This window comes from Phoenix dactylifera, chromosome 1, assembly GCF_009389715.1.
Source record: "Phoenix dactylifera cultivar Barhee BC4 chromosome 1, palm_55x_up_171113_PBpolish2nd_filt_p, whole genome shotgun sequence".
NCBI lineage: Eukaryota > Viridiplantae > Streptophyta > Magnoliopsida > Arecales > Arecaceae > Phoenix > Phoenix dactylifera.
In genome coordinates this window covers 24,813,306-24,832,375 of record NC_052392.1, presented here as the reverse complement: position 1 = coordinate 24,832,375, position 19,070 = coordinate 24,813,306, and the positions used below count along the sequence as shown (strand labels likewise).

The 19,070-nt window shown below is 37.2% G+C and overlaps 1 protein-coding gene across 1 annotated transcript; it reads left to right on the top strand.

The window, feature by feature from the left end:
- Nucleotides 1-971: 971 nt before the first annotated feature.
- Nucleotides 972-18,936, top strand: LOC103716805 (kinesin-like protein KIN-14F). The gene is made up of 17 exons (XM_008804976.3): nucleotides 972-1,309; nucleotides 1,412-1,575; nucleotides 4,843-4,986; nucleotides 5,311-5,667; nucleotides 7,482-7,550; nucleotides 9,626-9,811; nucleotides 10,455-10,536; nucleotides 10,633-10,728; nucleotides 10,813-10,992; nucleotides 11,450-11,556; nucleotides 12,518-12,696; nucleotides 12,867-13,031; nucleotides 14,363-14,616; nucleotides 15,713-15,876; nucleotides 15,965-16,141; nucleotides 17,841-18,472; nucleotides 18,583-18,936. Exons 1-17 carry the CDS (start codon nucleotides 1,189-1,191, stop codon nucleotides 18,737-18,739), a joined length of 3,234 nt encoding a protein of 1,077 aa, XP_008803198.2. The 5' UTR covers nucleotides 972-1,188; the 3' UTR covers nucleotides 18,740-18,936.
- Nucleotides 18,937-19,070: the final 134 nt, after the last annotated feature.

Sequence of the window (19,070 nt, the reverse complement as noted above, 5' to 3'; positions counted from 1 at the left end):
CATGAGTTGTTAACAAAGTGATTCGGTGTCGGTGAAATAAAGAGGCCTCTCTTTTGACTAGCTAATGGTAGACAGCCGGTATTATTCCGTGCTCAATGGCGAAGCCCGCGTGCGCAGTAATTTGAATTCGTGGACGTGGTGGATCCCAACGGTCGAACTGGGGCGTGCGATCCCAATCATTTCAAACCTCTAGACCGCGTCGTCGACTCCCTCGCGTTCCCCATCAGATACGCCCCATCGTATCTCGGTCCCACCGTGCTTCATCAGACGGTCAAATTTAAATTACACGTAGCAGTCCTACACCGGATCGCTCCCCGCTCACCCTTTCCTGTTATATTATCCGGTCTTGGATACCGTGTCCTCAAAGACATCAGAACAGAATCTATTTCCACCTACATGGCGCTTAATAATTGCTTGGTTTTGAAAAGGTCGGCCATGCGGGGACACGGGATCAGGTCAAATGGGGTACTTAACGACGTTATCAGAAGGAGCAATGCCACGAGGCCCAAAAAAATTGACACCAAATAGGTTCTCCTCATCTACGAGATCTAATTGGGTTGCTGTGATTCATACTTTCGTTGCATCTTAGATCGGCTGCAAAGGGAGAACCAAGCTGCTTCACGGTATGTCACAAGGTCAAATATTTTTGGGCCCCTTAACTCGCTCCCTTCACGGTATTTCAACCGACTGGACGGAGAAACACCGTTAACGTCTTACTTTTGAATCTCTTGGGTTTTTAAATGGCTTTGTCAGCACGACGGTAGCTGCTGGTAAACAAACAAAAGCTGCAGCAGCAGGCCCACGTGTATTCAAAAAATTTTAAGAACAAAATCGCCACGCACGTGCACGTTTCGTCTTGACATTCGCAAGAACAAGTGTTTGCTATTCCATTCCAGGTAGCAGACGCTGGAAAAATTTCAACCATCACTGAACTCCCACTTCGCATTTAATAAACCGACCGATTTGGTTTTCGAATGCCCTCCCTCGCACACTCCACGAGAACCCTGCCTCTCTTTCATCACCTTTCTCCGCTCCTCTGTTCTTAGTTTTGGATCCGTGGGGAGAGCGAGCTCAAGTGGACGACAACCGAGACTATTTCCGGAGGCCTAGATCTCTCCGGCAAAACTCCGGGAAACGCGTTGGAATTGGATCCTCGAGATCACTTCGTTTCCGGTGGTGGGGACTGCCATGGCGTCTTCTGGCAGGAGCTTTGGTTTGCGAGGCGGCGGAATGGGGTTGAAGGCCTTTAAGCTCACTGCGGAGGAGAGCATCAGCGATGAGATGGCTCTTAGAAAGGCGGAAGAAGCTGGTATGGATTTATCCATCTTGGAAACGGCGGGGTTCCATCTTTACCCTGCCTCCTCTTCCGCTTAATTAAATAAGCGAAGATCTTTATTGTTTCTAATTTTAGCTTCAAGGAGGTTCGAAGCGGCACGATGGCTGAGGCAAATGGATCGGGGTGCCTCGGAAAGCCTGCCGACAGAGCCGTCGGAGGAGGAGTTCTGCCTCGCATTGCGCAATGGCCTGATCCTCTGTAACGTCCTCAACAGAGTCAATGCTGGCGCCGTTCCAAAGGTATATACCGTAAACTTTTAGAGTTTAGTTCGTTGTTTCCGCTTCTTGTCTTTTGCTTTTTCATTTCTTTTTTTGATCCTCCAGGACAAAGATTCTTGAATACTTTGACTTCTTGATGTTTAGCTCGATTGGGCCGATGCCCTCTTCTTGGTTATTCACTTGCCTTGTGATGGAGTGGTGATTAGATTTATCAATCAACTTAGTCATTTCTTATTTGTCATGGTGGAAGTTCGACGTTATTTTCATGTGTTGGACTTGTTTAAGTAATAATTTAATATTTCACATGAAAAATTGCAGTGGTGTCGGGTGAAACTTGTTGGCGGGTGTTTATGCCGTTCTAATTTGTAATATGTATGATTTTGTTTCTCGTCTATGGCATGAGGCTAATGTGTTAGCAAACTGCTATCCCCAACAAAAGCTTAAAACAGACAAATATAACAGGGTAGATATTGAATTATTTTGTTTGACAGCACCTATTTAGTTTAGATTGGATGTTTGTCTTTGTGAACAGTCCTATCCTTTAGGTGCAGCTTAGAATTCTTGGTGAAATAATTGATTGGAGGGATTGCTAAGTAAAGTACTATGCTTGAAGGTTTTTCTCTTTAGAGAGAATTGGGTATGGCAGACACAAGCATCCTTTCTAAAAGGCATCATAAATTCATGTGATTGGCTTCTATTGATATAGAATTATGATTAGTTCAGGTAAGATGAGAAAGAAGTCATAGAGTTAGTGCATGTTTGGTGTTGTTTTTGTCTGTGTTAAGATTCTCTTTTGGAAGATCTTTCATGTAGTTTTTTGAATAGAAGCATTTCGTTGAAGGTTTGGTGTTTGGTAACCATGATTGCAGTAGTACTTCTTTGGTCGCATCATTGATAATGTTGATGCAAGCGTGTTGGAGACTTCGATATCGATAGGGTTTGGTGCTGAGAAATATTCAATGATTCAGGCTTGATTTAGGCTGACCTGCCCCAATCTGGTGTAATCCAGGTGGTTTGAACCAGTTACCAAAATCAGCATGTAATGAGCCTCGCTGTACTGGTTCTTGACTAGTATGCAGTTGGTATGCCAATTATTCGAATGGTGGTTTTAAAATTATAGGATCATAAGACACAACTTGGAGCAATTTTGAGTGAGAATAGGATGGTTTCATGGCCTTCTGTTTCCCATGTATTAGGCCAAAACACAATGTAGTCAATCTTTTGGGATTAACAATGAGGGTTTAGATTAGGTCCAAATATTGGGGGTTTGGATGAGGTGTAGATATGGTTGTGTCTAAGTAAAATTTTGGTCCATAAATCCCTACCAAAATGAGAAAGAAACAAGAAATCACCATGAAGTTGTTGAACTTGTTATGTTGAATATATTGGAGTAGTAGTTTTATAACCAGAAGAGAGGGGCTTGCTTCACATCATTGCTAATTTCCATTTTTCGGTTTTTGTTTTTGAAAATATGGAAACTGAGGCAAAACACTCATTTGGTCATCCCGTTTCATATCTGATTTTTCTGAAAACTCTTTTCTAGTTTCTGAAAAAGTGAAAGCTCTTGGGACTTGCTTTCACCTTATTGTTTTTTTAAATGGGAACCACACATAACCACAACCACTGTCTTTGTAGCCACTTCCACCACCATCTGTCTTGAACCCTTCCACCGCTCATATTTGCCATCGCTGCTTGCCAGCCTTAATTGTAGGTCCTGGCACCACCACTAGTGTAGCCGTCACAAGCAGCTGCCACAATCACTGCCATCGCCACGACTCAAGTGACTACCAAATAAGTTTTGGGTTTTGATTTTCAAAAAAAATGGTTTTGGTTTTCAAAATTGGAAATTGGAGGTGATGCCAAAATGTAACCTATTTTTTTAGCTTCCTGTTGGAGCTACTTTATATTTAATTTTGATATTTTTTCCATAATTAACTTTACCAAGCCTTGTTTTAAAATCAATGCACCTTTTATCTTTAAAAGTCTTAAAATAACATTTCCTAATCAATATTAAAACAACTCAAAACAGGGATTAAGTTTTGTGAGCCAGTGATATGTCGGTTTGACATTGGAACAGTACATATTGTGTTGTGTTATCCCACACTAGTTGGCATGCATTAGCATGCACTCAGCATCATTATAGAGCTCCTTATCCATAAGACACTGACATGATGTGTGCTGCTCTATGCTGAACTGCATCGGACAATAGTCGATAGCTTGAAAATTCTTTTGTAGCTGGACCACTTGGACTAGAGATGAGATTGTGCAAGTAAACACACCAAAGGTAATAGGCGTGGCATACTACAGGGCAGTTGTAATTGCAATGAAGCAAAATTTAATTAAAGGTGGTCAGAGGAAAATATCTAAAATATGGTCACATTTTTGTTCTTATTGACAATGGAAATGGCCATTCTAGTGGAGCACATTTTAAAGCAGGCAATGGCAATATTACTTGGAGCTTATCAAGAAATTCAGAGGGCCAATACAAGTCAATAGAAACTCCTTCTAGAGGGGCAAGTACATCATGTTAGCAAACGACCAAGTAAAGATGGCATTATTTTAGATGAAGTTGTAATATGATTAACAATTTGAGATCAAACTTGATAATTAAAATATTTTTATTTTGGTTGGCTTCCAAGCATACTAAGTCATGGAAAATCCAAAAATAGACTTCATTGCAGAAAAGGTACCATATGATGAAATCATAGATTTTGGAATAAATATGAAATATCAAGTACCGACATCTCTGTGAGAACATCATGCAGGACTAAGCTTGAAGAAACTTAGATCCGTTTGAGCATCTCTAAGTCAAGACAGAGTGGGAGTGCTAAAATGTAATTCTACATTGATGTCTCACTAGCTTTTGCTATTTTAGCCTGTCATGTGTAATCGATGCAGAAAATCCTTACATCCATGTATTGATACAGTGAATATCTTACAATGTATATTACTCTAGTTTTTTGGTTCTCCTCAGGTTGATAAGCAGGTATTGGGTGCTCAATACAATATTCAAGTGTATAATAGCATGTACAAACTTGCGCTCCATAAGGGACAATAACAAGGGAAAGTGCTTCCTGTGATTAGCTATTTATCAATCCCATGGTTAGCTACGTCTGTATGTACCTGCAGGCATTTGTTGTATGCTTGTACATTCTATCTCTTGTCAGAATGTCAGATCTTTTCCACTGTTGATGTTATGCTGCATGTTAGTATAGAAGTCTAACACCATGATGGGTTTGTTTGCTATTTTGTAACAACATCTCATTGCTGATAGATTTGATTCAATAGGTTGTAGAGAATCCTGTTATCACTGTTGAATCTACTGATGGAGCAGCTCAATCAGCAATTCAGTATTTTGAGAACATGAGGAATTTCCTTGTTGCAGTTGGTGAAATGAAGCTTTTGACATTTGAAGCATCGGATCTAGAAAAGGTATGTCTTAACCTAGAACAAATCATCATAGTCAGAAAAAGGGAAAAAAAACTTGGTGATCTTTCTCAAGAACCGACTAATTTATCTAAGACATTGGTTTGATCTGGTCTGAGTGAGAGAATGAACCAATGCTGTCTTAGTAAAAGAACCATTGGGCCAGTAAAAACAATTATTTTAATTGTCTGAACTCTGAAGAATGTGAATGACTTCTTTATTGGGCATGTACATTTAATCAACATAATTGTATTCAGTGTTCATTAATTCATTTCATTTCATTTCAATTCAATTTTTCATCTTGATTTAAATATTGCAATATATTTGCAGGGAGGATCATCAATTAAGGTTGTCGATTGTATCCTTTGTCTCAAAGGGTACCATAAGTGGAAACTAGCTGGTGGAATAGGGGTCTGGAGGTATGGTGGGCTTGTAAAGATTACATCATCAAGCAAGGGTTCTCCTTCCTCTTTGCTCGATGGTACTTCTGCTGAATTATATGATGCTTCAACTTTGCCACAAAACCAACAGCTACTGGAAATACTTGATTTAGTTGCTGAGGTTTCCCTCGAAGAGTCCAATGCAGCTAATTCTCTCAGTCTCCTCTTTGATCAGTTTGGGCTTAGACTTCTACAGGCTTTTCTTTCACAATACACTGAGGCAGAGGACATACCTTTGAATGAAACGGTAGGTAAGATACCATTTCTTTTGTTTCACAGTTTTGCAGTGTTTCTCCATTCTCATCATAAAAGTTTCCCTTGCTATGCTTGAAATTTTATATTGTTAATATGTATGCCAAAGATTTATCTAAGAAACGATTGCTAAAAGGAAATTGTAACTTTGTTTGCTCATCAAGATGGCTTAATGTTAATAAGAATTATGAGTAAAGCATTTATTTTCTGAGAAATATGATGGGATTGCCACTTCCCAATCTGGAACACAGAACCTCTCCTTAGCAAACCAGCAGACCCAATTCTTGTTGTCTTGGATAAAGTAAAACTCAGTCATAGTAATCTTCATCATTAACTTATAATTCATACATCGCAAAGGATCAGATATTCCCTTTATTATTCATTCATCAGAAAGCAAAAGTACTTCCCTATGCAATTGCAATTTTAGAGGAAAAAATATTTTCCAAAATTTGAAAATTGAACTTGCACTGTAAACATACATGACTTTTAAAAAAATTAATATTTGAATTTTGTAAACTTTTACATCATTATGATCTTACAACTTGTACTCCTAGTTAAATCCTTTGCTCCTCGGTAATGGTTGCATGAACATAATGTTCATAACAAACATTTCTTCAGGAAGCTGACATGATTGAATATGATCCATTGTCACCGTCATGAAAAAAAGATAATCATTTTTGGAAAATATAATCCATGAACTAACATGACAAAGTTTCATTATTTTTAAAACGCTGGCATGCAATTGAACTGAAGATGGTATCATCGAAATTGACATAAAATGTGATTTTAGCCATAAAAATTAGCAAAAACTTGATGAAGCAAACTTGCTATAGATTGTTAAAAGGTTGTTATATTCTCTGAATAGAGCATCAAAGATGGTGTATGACCAAATGGACTTCTAAATTCTTGACATCAAGAATGTAATTGTGGGCATGTGGAGGTTGGGATGCAAAGCACATATTGGTCCAGACTGCTACGGTACTTTCTTTACTTCCAATGATCTTTGAAGTTGCTGGTCTAGGCATATTGAGTGGACTTTCCAAAGGTCTTATGGCAAGCATATCACTGGGTCTCTCATAAATCAAAGGGTCTGAGTCAACTAAATACAGCAGCATGAGGTAGCTGGACCATATACAGAAGGTCTAAAGTTCATGGGCCTGAGATGCTTATTTTGTACCCCAACTAAAATTTGAAGAGACCGTTTTCAGGGAGATTGCAATATATACTTACAAAGTCTAGCCAAATAGGACTCAATATACTATGGGTATGATATACCACTAAGGGTTGCTCTATTGAACTGATATATAGCTTTGTTCAATCCGAACATTGCACAAACAAATAGAGAAAAAAAAATACTAATCTAGTAAGATCTGTAGTAGCATAGTGTACATTCACTATAGCAAGTAAAAAGTGCTAGATTACTTTTCCCATAGAGCAGGCTATTCAACAAATTCTGTTTTAGATGTACAGCTCATTTGTCTGAAATTTACAAATGCTATCAGGACAGGCACATGGACATGCATTTAAATAAGTATATTTAGTTGGCCACAGGATGCAAACTTTAATGCAGTATAAAAATAACTGGCTATGTTGGCATGCTTGTAAACTGGTTCATGGCAACTGTAGCTATCAAATTAGGCATGTTGCTCATATTTGATTGTGTAAATTTACATGTCTTATCTGTGCCAGAAATACTGCAGTTTTCTCTCTTATAAATCTAAACGTTTCATGGGCAAGTCTTTGCACTCATGCTTTCCCTTTGTTCCATCAAATAATCTAAACTGTCTAATTTGGCTTTTTATGTTGTAGCTCATTGATTGGGTGCTTGAGCAAGCTGTTAAAGAGTTTTATATGCTGCTTGTGTCTCGAAGAAATCAGGTAACCATATAACAGTCATTTATGCACCTCTATGATTCTGGAAATGTTTGTTTTGGGCAACATAAGAGTGTGTCGTAACAGATTCTGATCAGTTTCTCTTACAGTTATCAGACTAGGGAATAATGATTGAAAGAGGCTAAAACCTGAAGAAGAGAAAACTACAGACAGCACTTCTTTTTGCACCAAGAAAAGGATGTTGATAATGGAATTAATAGTTGATAAATTCTTTAGTTGAAAGTGGTATCATGGTGACCACAATTTCTTCAGTGATCCTTGTATTAATAATATTTGCATCTTTTGTGCTAAATTAATCATTAAACATGCTGGTTTGAAATAAATTCAATTTTCTTTTCCAGTGGTACTGAGTAGCAGTCAAAAATTTGTATTACTTTCTAAAATTGGAAAAAAAATCTGCTATTTGTATGGTTATTTTAGTTGTTACAGATTGTTGAAAATTAGCCATTCTTTAATGCAGTAGCTGATATCCATGGCAGAACATATTAACTGTTTAAGATAATTAGACATCCGATTTATGTTATTATAGTTAAGATCCAGATTGACATGTCAATGGAAGTATGTCATAGAAGCAAGCTGATCTGAACATGGGCCAAGCTGTAGACCTAGGCCTGTGGCTTGATTTTGGATCTGAAACATAGGATCGATTCCTGAATCCAGTCAAATATGTCTAACACAACTATAATCAGTCAAGTAAACTCAGTTATAAAAGGTTTAATATGTCCAAGCTATCTCATAAAAATTTGGATCTGGTTAAACACAACTTCACCGAGTAAGAATGGGTTGATTCTAGGTTCAGATCCTCAACCTGTGAGACTAATTAAGAACTGGACCCAACTTGACTTAACACCCTACTTTTCAATAACAAAGTGTGGTGGAGGACTGCAATGCAAAGGGGATAGAGGGAGTGCAACTTTCTTTTATTGCTGGATGACTACAACAGCATGGTTCAATGTTTTTTTTTAATGTTCTGATTTTTTTTCCAGGGAAAATAAACTGGTTGACATACAGATATTGCAAAACTTCAAAGCATGTGTTCTGTAAATGCTATAGCATGAGTCCATATTACGTGTATGTAGTTATGGCATAAAAATAAAATGATAGATACGTATATATGGAGGAATGTTTAGTTGCATTTTACATGTATCATATAGAAGTATACTTGTCTGTTACATATGGAAGCATGCATTGTCTGCATGGAGATTAACAATTTAATACCTTTTAGATATCACAAAAGATGATTAGTTAGTAGATATAAAAGATTATTAGTAATGAGCTGTTGAGCAAACTTGGTTTCTTAGAAATTGTTATTAGAGGTAATTAGCTTATATGGTTAACTGAGAGTCTGCTAAGCCTCTTCAAGTTCCCTTTGTAGGCTGTTTACGTTTTTGTCTTGTTGCTTTGCGATACATGTCCTGATAAGATTACAGATTTAAATCATTTTTTCTGTCATTACAATCTAGTTTGATTGAGTGGTAATATCTGTTCTTTTTGCATGTTTTTGAGAAATCCATCAGTGTTGGGTGTTGGTTTGTCTTAGGTACTAGCTAAGACCCAAAAAAGGGCAACAAAACAACCAATTATAGAGATCCTAGCCGAGATACAAACCAAAAGAAACACAAAGAAATGATCTAAAAAACATGATACAAACAAGAAGAGCAGCACCTGGTGACTGGTTCTTGTTTTATCTTAATTAGTCAGTCCATTTGAACATGTAGCAGTAATTAGCTGATTAACTGTAAAAGTTTTAGGCATCCAAGCGATGGCATGATAACTGAGTGTTTAGGACCGCTCTACCAGCGCTGGTGGGAGTTGCAATCAAATTCCTTTCAAGAGAGTGGCCAGTTATGATTCATTATATTTATTGTGCTGTAAACTTGTGAGAATGTAACAGCCATACTGGAGTGGCATGAATTTTTTCTTCCAAGAAGCATTTAATTGATCATGCTAATCTGCAATAAGTGCTATCGTTAAATCCTGAAATATTCCATTAATTGCTAGCTATGGTGCAAAATCTAGGTTGTTTCTTTGTCTTTGATCGCTTTTGATACCTTCACCAGCTAGGGTTGCTTTTGAAGAGAACGCTGAAGGACTGCAGCAAAACTATATCAAAGCCAGAGTTAGTTGAGACTGTTCTTAAAGAAAATAGTTGTCTCTTGTCTTCATTCTCAAAGTTTTGTTTCTGTGGTGGTCGTGCAAATGCTGACAAAGAGGAAAGGCTTGCATATCAGCAGAAGGAACTAGAGGTAAAGACATTATCTGTTAAACTAACCAATTCACCAGGATTGTCAGATATATAACATATTATGGATATGCATGATTTCTTTGGGGCCATGTTTATTGACATTTGGTGTGACTCAGTCACATGTTTGGCATTTTGACGATGTCAGATTCCTAGTCTGTGGAAAGCATGCCAAGGTCCAGGAGTAATTTTGAAAATATTACATAAAAAATTCCTTAAAATTTTGTAACAGTTAGTTAATAATTATGCTAGTGAAACAACGGGAAGGATGGGAGGACAACAACAATCAAAATCATCAGCAAGCCAGCAATAGAAGAAACAGCAATAAAAACAACATTAACTGATAATCCATGATTACTTCATGAAGTAGTTGTGAAGGATAAAACAGCTAGGGAACACTGAATTATTATACAATCTGTGAGTGAATTATTTATCTGTTGACATTTGGAAGAACCATATAGGTATTAAGATTTTGATAATAATTAGAAATTGCCTAGAAGAGCCAACAACAACAATCAGTATCAGCGGCCACAGCAGCAGCAACAACAACAATACAAGTTACAACAAACAACTTGGTGCTTGTTTGTTATAATCTGCAATTCTCATTTCTTGGAGCTACAGTAACCATCTTATTTTAAAATTTTCAGAAGTTGAAATTCTCCTTGTATGAAATGAAAGTTAAAGTTGAATGCAGTCGGACAAAATGGGAAGAGGATCTTAAGAAGCTTGGTGAGAAAATGAAATTGTTATGACTTCTTTTTTGTATTTTTTGAAATATATTAATTCATCATTTGACTTCATTTAGTGTCGTTGTTATTATTTTAGAACACCATATACAATGCCTCCAAGTGAACACTTCTTCCTACTATAAATTGCTTGAGGAAAATCGTATGCTTCACAATCAGGTGCAAGATCTTAAAGGTAACTACTGATTTTTCCTGTGTTCAATCTCTTATTAGTTCATATAGATCAAAAGCTTATTTGGTAAAATGGAATTCTACACAGGTAACATTCGGGTATACTGTCGAGTGAGGCCTTTCTTATCAAATCAATGTGATGGAAAATCTACTATTGATCATATTGGAGAAAATGGAAGTATAATGATTGTGAACCCTCAAAAGCAAGGGAAGGATGCAAGGAAGATATTTTCATTCAACAAAGTATTTGGAGCTAATGCCATGCAAAGTATGTTATAACTTTCAGACTTGGGCTTTTGCTTGGTAGTCATGGTTTGATTAGCTAAATATAGTTTATGAAGGATTCATGTTGTAAGGATAAAAACACATTGTTTAGAGTGCACAAATAAAAAATACCATTGGTTGTTTTAATTCTTTGCTGTCATGGAAATACACTCTTCAATGATTCAAAACTAATAAAATGCATGGAAAAAATTCTGGCAAAAGAGAAAACTGCATTGATACAAAGTATGAGACGGGGAGGAATAAGTTGTTCTACAACAGTTCTAATTTTTCTATGAGGTCGGGATGCATTTTAATAATATGCTTTATCTGTAGCATCAAAATCTTCACTTTCTTTATTGATCTCTTTAAAATTAGTATCGGTAAACATGATTTTCGTCTATATTAGGTTGTTCATATTTGATTTTTTTTATAAAAATTAATGATGGTTTGATTTCTGGCAGTTGAAGTGTTTGCTGATACCCAACCTTTGATCAGATCTGTAATGGATGGTTACAACGTCTGTATCTTTGCATATGGACAAACAGGCTCTGGGAAGACATATACAATGGTACGATCATTTAGAATACTCTGCATGCATGCACATTTGCATGTCTGTGTTGGTGCTGTTGGCTGCATGTCTGGATATCGGCTTTGACATTAGGATGTGCACACAGACACGTGTGTGCATGCATGCCTGTGAACAGAAACAGATCAATACACACACAAGGCATGCATCAGACTACTTTTATATGAAACCAGAGCTCTTTAATGCTTGATGCTACCTTGTGATAAAATATTATTTTGGTTCCTCAAATGAATTGATTTTCCCCTTCTTTTTTTTTGTTGTTGTTGTTTGAGGATAAAATTGTGTATCGACATGAGCATACTGCTATGAGCACACATGATAAAATGCTTGATGCTAGAGAGACGTCCTATGAAACAAAGTTATTGATCCTCCTTCTGCTGATTTGATTAGATGTTAATTTTCTTTCGAAAAATGTTTTGAATAGAGAGCGTTTTACCTTCTCCGGCTTGATCTTTATGGTTGTTGCCAATGGGACTTTAGTCTGCTGGTTGGGACCTATCTCCTAAGTGCTTGTGCTGGGAGAGGTCCTGACTTTAAGTCACTAACATGACAATTCCACAATTATTATCGAAAGAGACAAAAGATTTTTGTGATTATTACCTGAGGTTATTACAATTACTTGTAATGGATGGGGTAAATTAATCAGTGTTCATTCTGTGATCCATTCTTTTGATTCTGTTTATGGCAAAGCAATTTTTCTACATATAAGCTCTGCAATGTTTATACACACCAACATAAGATTTTATAAGTTCTGAATTTTTCGGCCTCTTTAATACCACATCCATATTTGTTCAGAGTCCTTGCAGTGTCAACATTTTTCTACAGTTAAACCTTATTAGGCTATTGCTGGCATGGCAATGCATTTAACACAGGAAATTTGTAATTCTTGAAACAAACATTATCTTGAGATCACACTTTAGTAATGCCCAGTTTTGCTTTCTAGAGTGGTCCAGACATGACAACAGAGGAAACGTGGGGTGTGAACTATCGAGCACTTAATGATCTATTCTGCATATCAAGATCAAGGGCTGATATCATCTCATATGATGTGAGTATCCAGATGATTGAGATATACAATGAACAAGTGAGGGATCTTTTGGTGGCTCATGGTTCTAACAGAAGATATCCTTTTCTACTATTTATAGTTTTATAATGATTTTTTTCCCTTGGTTGCAAAAATAACAATTAAGTTGTGAATATTTTTGCCCTTAAAACATTCATACTGTGACATTATGAGGTAGACAACTTGATTTATGTGTGTTGGATTTTGGCACTTTCCTGACCTTTAATACATTAGAGATACGAAACAATTCTCAATTAAATGGACTCAACATACCTGACGCAAGCTTGGTTCCTGTTAAATGTACTCAAGATGTTCTGGAATTAATGAAAATTGGCCAGGGAAATCGTGCAGTTGGCGCTACTGCACTAAATGAACGCAGCAGCCGGTCTCACAGGTACTTCCAAATGATCATTAGTTTTCATTACCTCTCAAAATTGTCAAGGATGATCCTCTAATATTTTGTAAAGCAGTTATCTCCTCGTTCATGTGGTGTAATCTAAAAGCCATGAAAGTGCTGTACTCAATTTAGTTTACAAAAAAACATAAAAGTAGCGTGGCCTATTATCAGATCTTACTCATGCTCTAGCTCATTCTTCAGGGTTGTAAGTATCATGGGAAATGGAAACTATCTGGTTATGATACATTTAGTCTGTTTTTGTTTTCTTTTTATAAACTGACCATCATGAATGCCCCTTATTAATTAGTACAGCATGGGCATCACTTTTAAGTCTGCATTTGTGGGGACGAAGCTATAACAAACAACATCATGCATAACTGACAAAAAGCAATGACTTATATTTTGATTTGACAGTAAAGCATAAATAAGCAACACCGGTTGTTTTGGAACTAATTGCAGTGCTTAGCCTATAGGCTCCACATGGCATGCATGAATATCTAAATATCTATGGACGCTGACATTTTGGTAGTAAAATATCCATGATAATTTTGCAGAAAGAAGAGATACTTTTTCATAATGATGATCTTAAAAACTGATCGCTATCTAACACACAGACAGTTTCAAAAACTGCCCTCATTTGGTTCTGATGAAAAATGTTACTTCAATATCGATATACACTCAAACTTTTTCAACTCTAAATATAAGATCTATAAGTATTAAAGTTATCTAGAAGTTCTAGTGAAGCTAAGAGGAACTATTGGCACCATGGTCTGCTGAACCGACCGGTACTGGTCGGTTCAGCCCGTACCATACCGGTACCGACAGGCACTGGTACGGCACGGCTATTGAAATCGGTTCTAACCCAATCTGGGTCGGAACCGATCGGTTCATGGCCTGTACTGGTGCAAACCGGCTCGGTTCGCACCCGTACATACCCGTACCGGTCGGTTCACACTAGTGCATACCTGTATTGGTGCCAACCAATCGGTTCACACCGGTACGGGGTGTTCTTCACGGGAGACAGTTGTGGCACTTTCGGTATGGTATCGGTTCGGCTCGGTTCGGTACCGGTACCATACCGGTACCGGACTACACCGATACGTCGGCACGGTCGGTACGGCGAACCTTGATTGGCACAGTACATAAAAACTTAGGTGATTAAAAAAAAAACATTTTTGATTAGGCAATCATGATGGCAGAAAGATTACTTGATCATCAATGTTAGTATTATATTTCCTGTTTAACAAACAGATGCATTTATACCTACTTCAATGAATTCTCTCTGCACAGTGCTCATAATTGTCTGATGATTCTCCTCTTTTCTCCAGTGTGTTGACAGTTCATGTTCAAGGCAGAGAATTAGAGACTGATTCTATCCTAAGAGGCTGCCTTCATCTGGTAGATCTTGCAGGAAGTGAAAGGGTGGATAAGTCTGAAGCTACTGGAGAAAGATTAAGGGAAGCTCAGCACATAAATAGATCACTTTCTGCACTAGGAGATGTTATCTCTGCACTTGCGCAGAAAAGTTCCCACATTCCCTATAGAAATAGCAAACTTACGCAAGTACTGCAAGATGCTCTAGGTACTGAAAATTTCTATAACTTCCAATAGACTTTTTGAACATCACTCCTGCTAAAATTCGTGGCAATCACAGGATGCTTTCAAATTTTATCGTCTTTTCAGGTTTCTTCCTATAATTGACCTCAAGCTAACACATACAGGAACAAATTGCTTATATACCAAACTGTTCCAGATTGATGATATAGGGCAACTTATAAATCTGTGAATCCCATTCACAGAAGCTATTTTTTATTTTCTGGGAGCTCAAAATGGTTATTACTTTTTCTATTTTTTCTGATGCCATTATTGCTTTGCATAAAGGTCATGACATTTTAGTTATATGGTGCAAATAAAAATTCTAAAATCAGCCAGCATGATTGTTTGTGCTCTTAATAATAGACTAATTTTTTATTCTGCAGATAGATCTTTTCAAGAGAAAGTCCAGAATTATACTTTTTTGCGAAAATAAGTTTTGCATTCATATATTTTTAGGGTCAGATAATTAGTAGGTAGTCTATCTGGATAAGCGGCATGCCTACAGATATGGTTCTTAGCAATGTAGGCACAATAAAGCCAGGAGGCAAGCTTTGTACCTTTACTATCAGTTTCAACAATTTCTTCCTAAAAAAATTAAATTGGAAGGCATCGGCACATGAAAATCTTGAACAGATTTAAATAGTCCTTTTTGTTCTAAATAAGATGTTCGAAAGATTAGTTTCCCTTGAAAAGTTGTGAAATTCCTGCATATGCCACAGGCGGGTTGGTGAAACTTGTTCCTTTCAGAACAATGGATTTATTTTCTCAGTATGGCACAGGGTACTTTTTCAGTAGACAATTAAACAGAAAAAAGCACCCGCACTGTATGAAGCACCCGCCTAAGCAAAAAAAAAAAAGAAAAAAAAAAGGAAAAAAAGAAGAAGAAGAAAAAGAAGAAAAAAGCTAAGTTTTTTCAGACTGACGAAGCAATGCAGTCTATAGAAAAAAACTAGCAATAAAATTATATCTTCTAAAACTTGTTTTGTAGCTTATCTCAATGTCATTATTCATCAGGTTACTCTCTTCATTGTTCTTATCATGTTTTTGTTTTTTATTTTATGTTTTTATTTTTTTTAATGCAGGTGGGCAGGCTAAGACTTTGATGTTTGTACATGTAAATCCAGAAGTTAATGCTTTTGGAGAAACAATTAGCTCACTTAAGTTTGCAGAGCGTGTTGCCTCTGTAGAGCTTGGGGCAGCTCGTGCTAATAAGGAAGCTGGTGAAGTTAGAGAACTTAAAGAGGAGGTTTGCCCTCTTGTATCTTGAGCCAATTCAGGGTTAAGCATAACTGCTTATTGGTAGAATACTAAATATGATGTTCCTTCTTGCTCAGATCTCTAAACTGAAATCAGCATTAGAAAGTAAAGAATCTGAAATGGCACAACTGAAAGATTACTGCCAGATCGCTTTGGAGGAGCAAAATTCAAAAGTAAGATCACCTTATACTAACAGCAGCAACTCAAAACTTGAAGGCACTCAACAACAAACAGGCAATGTTAGAATGACGGAGGTATCTTGCACATCCTTAAACAACTTTCAGCATAAATTACTATGTAACTCAGTTCTAAGATTAATTGGGTTAGAGGGTTGTGCTTCAAATTAGGTTATCATGCACTGTAGAAATCAATGCAATTTCATTTATTTGAACTTGTATTCCTCTCTCCATCTGGACACCTTCCTCGAATAAAGGTGACTTTGAGGATTCCTGTCTTCACTGCATGAGTTAAAATTGCATGATTAATAAAGTAGGTTTTCATCTTTTTCAATTGTAGAAAAATGTAGGTTGTGTAGATGCCAACAATTTCCTGTAGGGTTCCTTGGCAGGCATCTTTCTTTCTAATAGTTATTTTGGACAGGATTTAATCACCAATTCAGAAGGTTGGTGTCAGATTAAGAGTGGTTGTAATATACCATGACCACCCCTATGGCCAACTTAGCATATATGAGATAAAGCTTGCTGGTTCATCCGATGACATAACCTTCTAGGCATGCTAATTGCATAGCTTAATGAGGAATCAGTCTTCAATTACAAATTAGAAAACTACTTGATATCTTCCGCCTGTTTATTTGTGGTGTTTGATAATTTCCGTAGCAAGTGCATTCATGCATAATGTTATTATTTATGGAGTGCCATATTACTGAACTTTGTATTGGAAATTCATGCTTAAATAAGAGATGGTTTTCACTTGGTGACGATTGAGGCTTGATAGACAGAAAAGAATAGTAATGTTATTAATGTAAAGGGTAACATTTGGTCTTGTGCAATCCTCTCATTATTTGTAAACTTGGTTAAATAGTCTAAACTCCATTCAAATTTTGATTAATCATAAGTAAGAGCCAGGAATCTTGAGATAGTTGCAGTGATAGGTTTTCTTAGTTTTCGCATATATGTAAAAATATTCTTGTTGAAGTCAATGGATATTACTTTTGGAACCTAGGACCATTAGCCAGCCTTTTTTACTGCTGAAAACCCTTGGTAATTCAGAAGGAAAGCACAGCAGGCCTGATATCATTCATGCTTAAGAAATCTTCTAGTGAAGAAAAGAAAGCTGCTATGCAATTAACCAGAAATCGGAGAAAATTTCTAAGAAGTATCACTAAATCTCTATCTCAACCAGTACAGCACAAGGCATATTTATTTGACTTGTAAGGAGGTAGCTATGCAGAAGGTAGCTGTTCCTGCTCTTGCAAGCAAATGTTATTGACTTGTAAACAACTTCGCAAGAAAAAAATTTAAAAGATAACTTGTTTGACAAACAGTGACCTAATTACTGATATAAAGCATGCAAAATAAACAACTATAAATGAGATCAAAGTCTAACAGTTTCAGATAAACTTGCTGCTCAAGTAATTCATCCTGGTTCTACATCACTTCTTGATGTCAATCCTTATAAAATTGGTCCAGATTCTCTGCAAAACCAACTTTAGTTATGGGAGGCTAACTACTGGGTAGGAGATGTACATACTATGTTCATGCAAGTGAAGATAACCCTCCAAGGTGCTTCTAAACTAGTAAAGATTAAGAAGGCAAAGGCATGCTGTCGTGAGCAGTATTCATGATCTGGGCTCACGTTCTAAGATAGAGTCAATTAAACTGTGGGCATGACGAGCAAAGGAACCAAGAAAAAAATAGCGTGTGAGCATTTATGAACAAGTGAATAAAACGAGTTCTAACATATGAACTTTTTCTCTTTTATGCTGCTGTGCAGTTCAGAAGCTGTTCATCAGGAAAGAAGAGAAGGCCCCGTTGTTCCTCTGCATTGTTCAATAAAGAACTTGATGCACAATCACCTTGTAATGCTGAATTGAGCTACCGCAGCTCCGTTATGCTGAGGTCCCCATCTCCTCCACTAAGAAGATCATTATCCACTGACCGTGCTGCCATCATTAAGAGCAAGCCTAAGATTGTAAGCATCGATGATAGGCCCGTATCAAGATTGCAGTTTCCAGATAAATCATCCATTAACAGACCTAGTGCCACAAAATCATCAGCAGCAGCAAATAGGAGTTTGGGCGGATGTTGGAACCCTCAAGAGATTAGCAATTTAAGGACAGCCTTCGCTGAACATGAAGAAAAGCAACTCAAGTCAGCACTTGGTGTCAGACAAGGTGGCATCAGGAAGAATATGGCAGAGAGTAGGATCAAGTCAAAGCATCAGCAACCATTTGGGTCTCAAAGGTTCGACTTTGATAGTAAAGGGAGGGTAGAGTCACATAAGAAGAGCAATTTTTATGAAACAGAAAATGAGTGTAGCCTTATCGAATCTCCTGTACATGGTAGTCCTCGGGCAAAGCAGCTAAAGCATCACACGACAAGAATCTCCCAAAATGTTGAACCTAGGTATTTTTTTCTTCTCAAACACACCAGTTTGCTGCCTCTCCTTTGCACTTGTCATTATTAATGGATGGTGATGTATGTTTACTACGAAAAGGTGGTTGTGTTTGTTTCAGGGCCTTCGTTCAGGCGGTGACGCCGCTGTCAAGCGGAAGGCATGAGAACAAGACTCAAAATGGTGCAGTTCACAATGGAAAGGAAAGCACAGACACTACTGAACCTCACTTCAGACGTAGCAGATCATTGCCTCGTGGAAAATTTACAGAGTCTTGAGATTTCAACCTTCCACCATATTTACATTTAGTGCGTGGGATGGTCAATACTTTTGATGATTAATTATGTATTCAAGTTGTATTAATTGAACAATTGCATTATTCTTTGAATACACTGAAATTAGTATGCTAGCTATAGGCGGTCTGTTTAGTAGTTAACAATAAGCATAAGCCATTTGGGTGCAGGTGTTTGATTCAGTGAGCACTTTGATGATACTTCGGATTTCCTTGGTTCTGGGTCTTGAAGGCAGATGCTAAATCTGTTAATTTTAAGTTGCTAGATAAAATGAGTGTCACGTCCCAAACCTATCATCCGGGTCGGCTATATGACA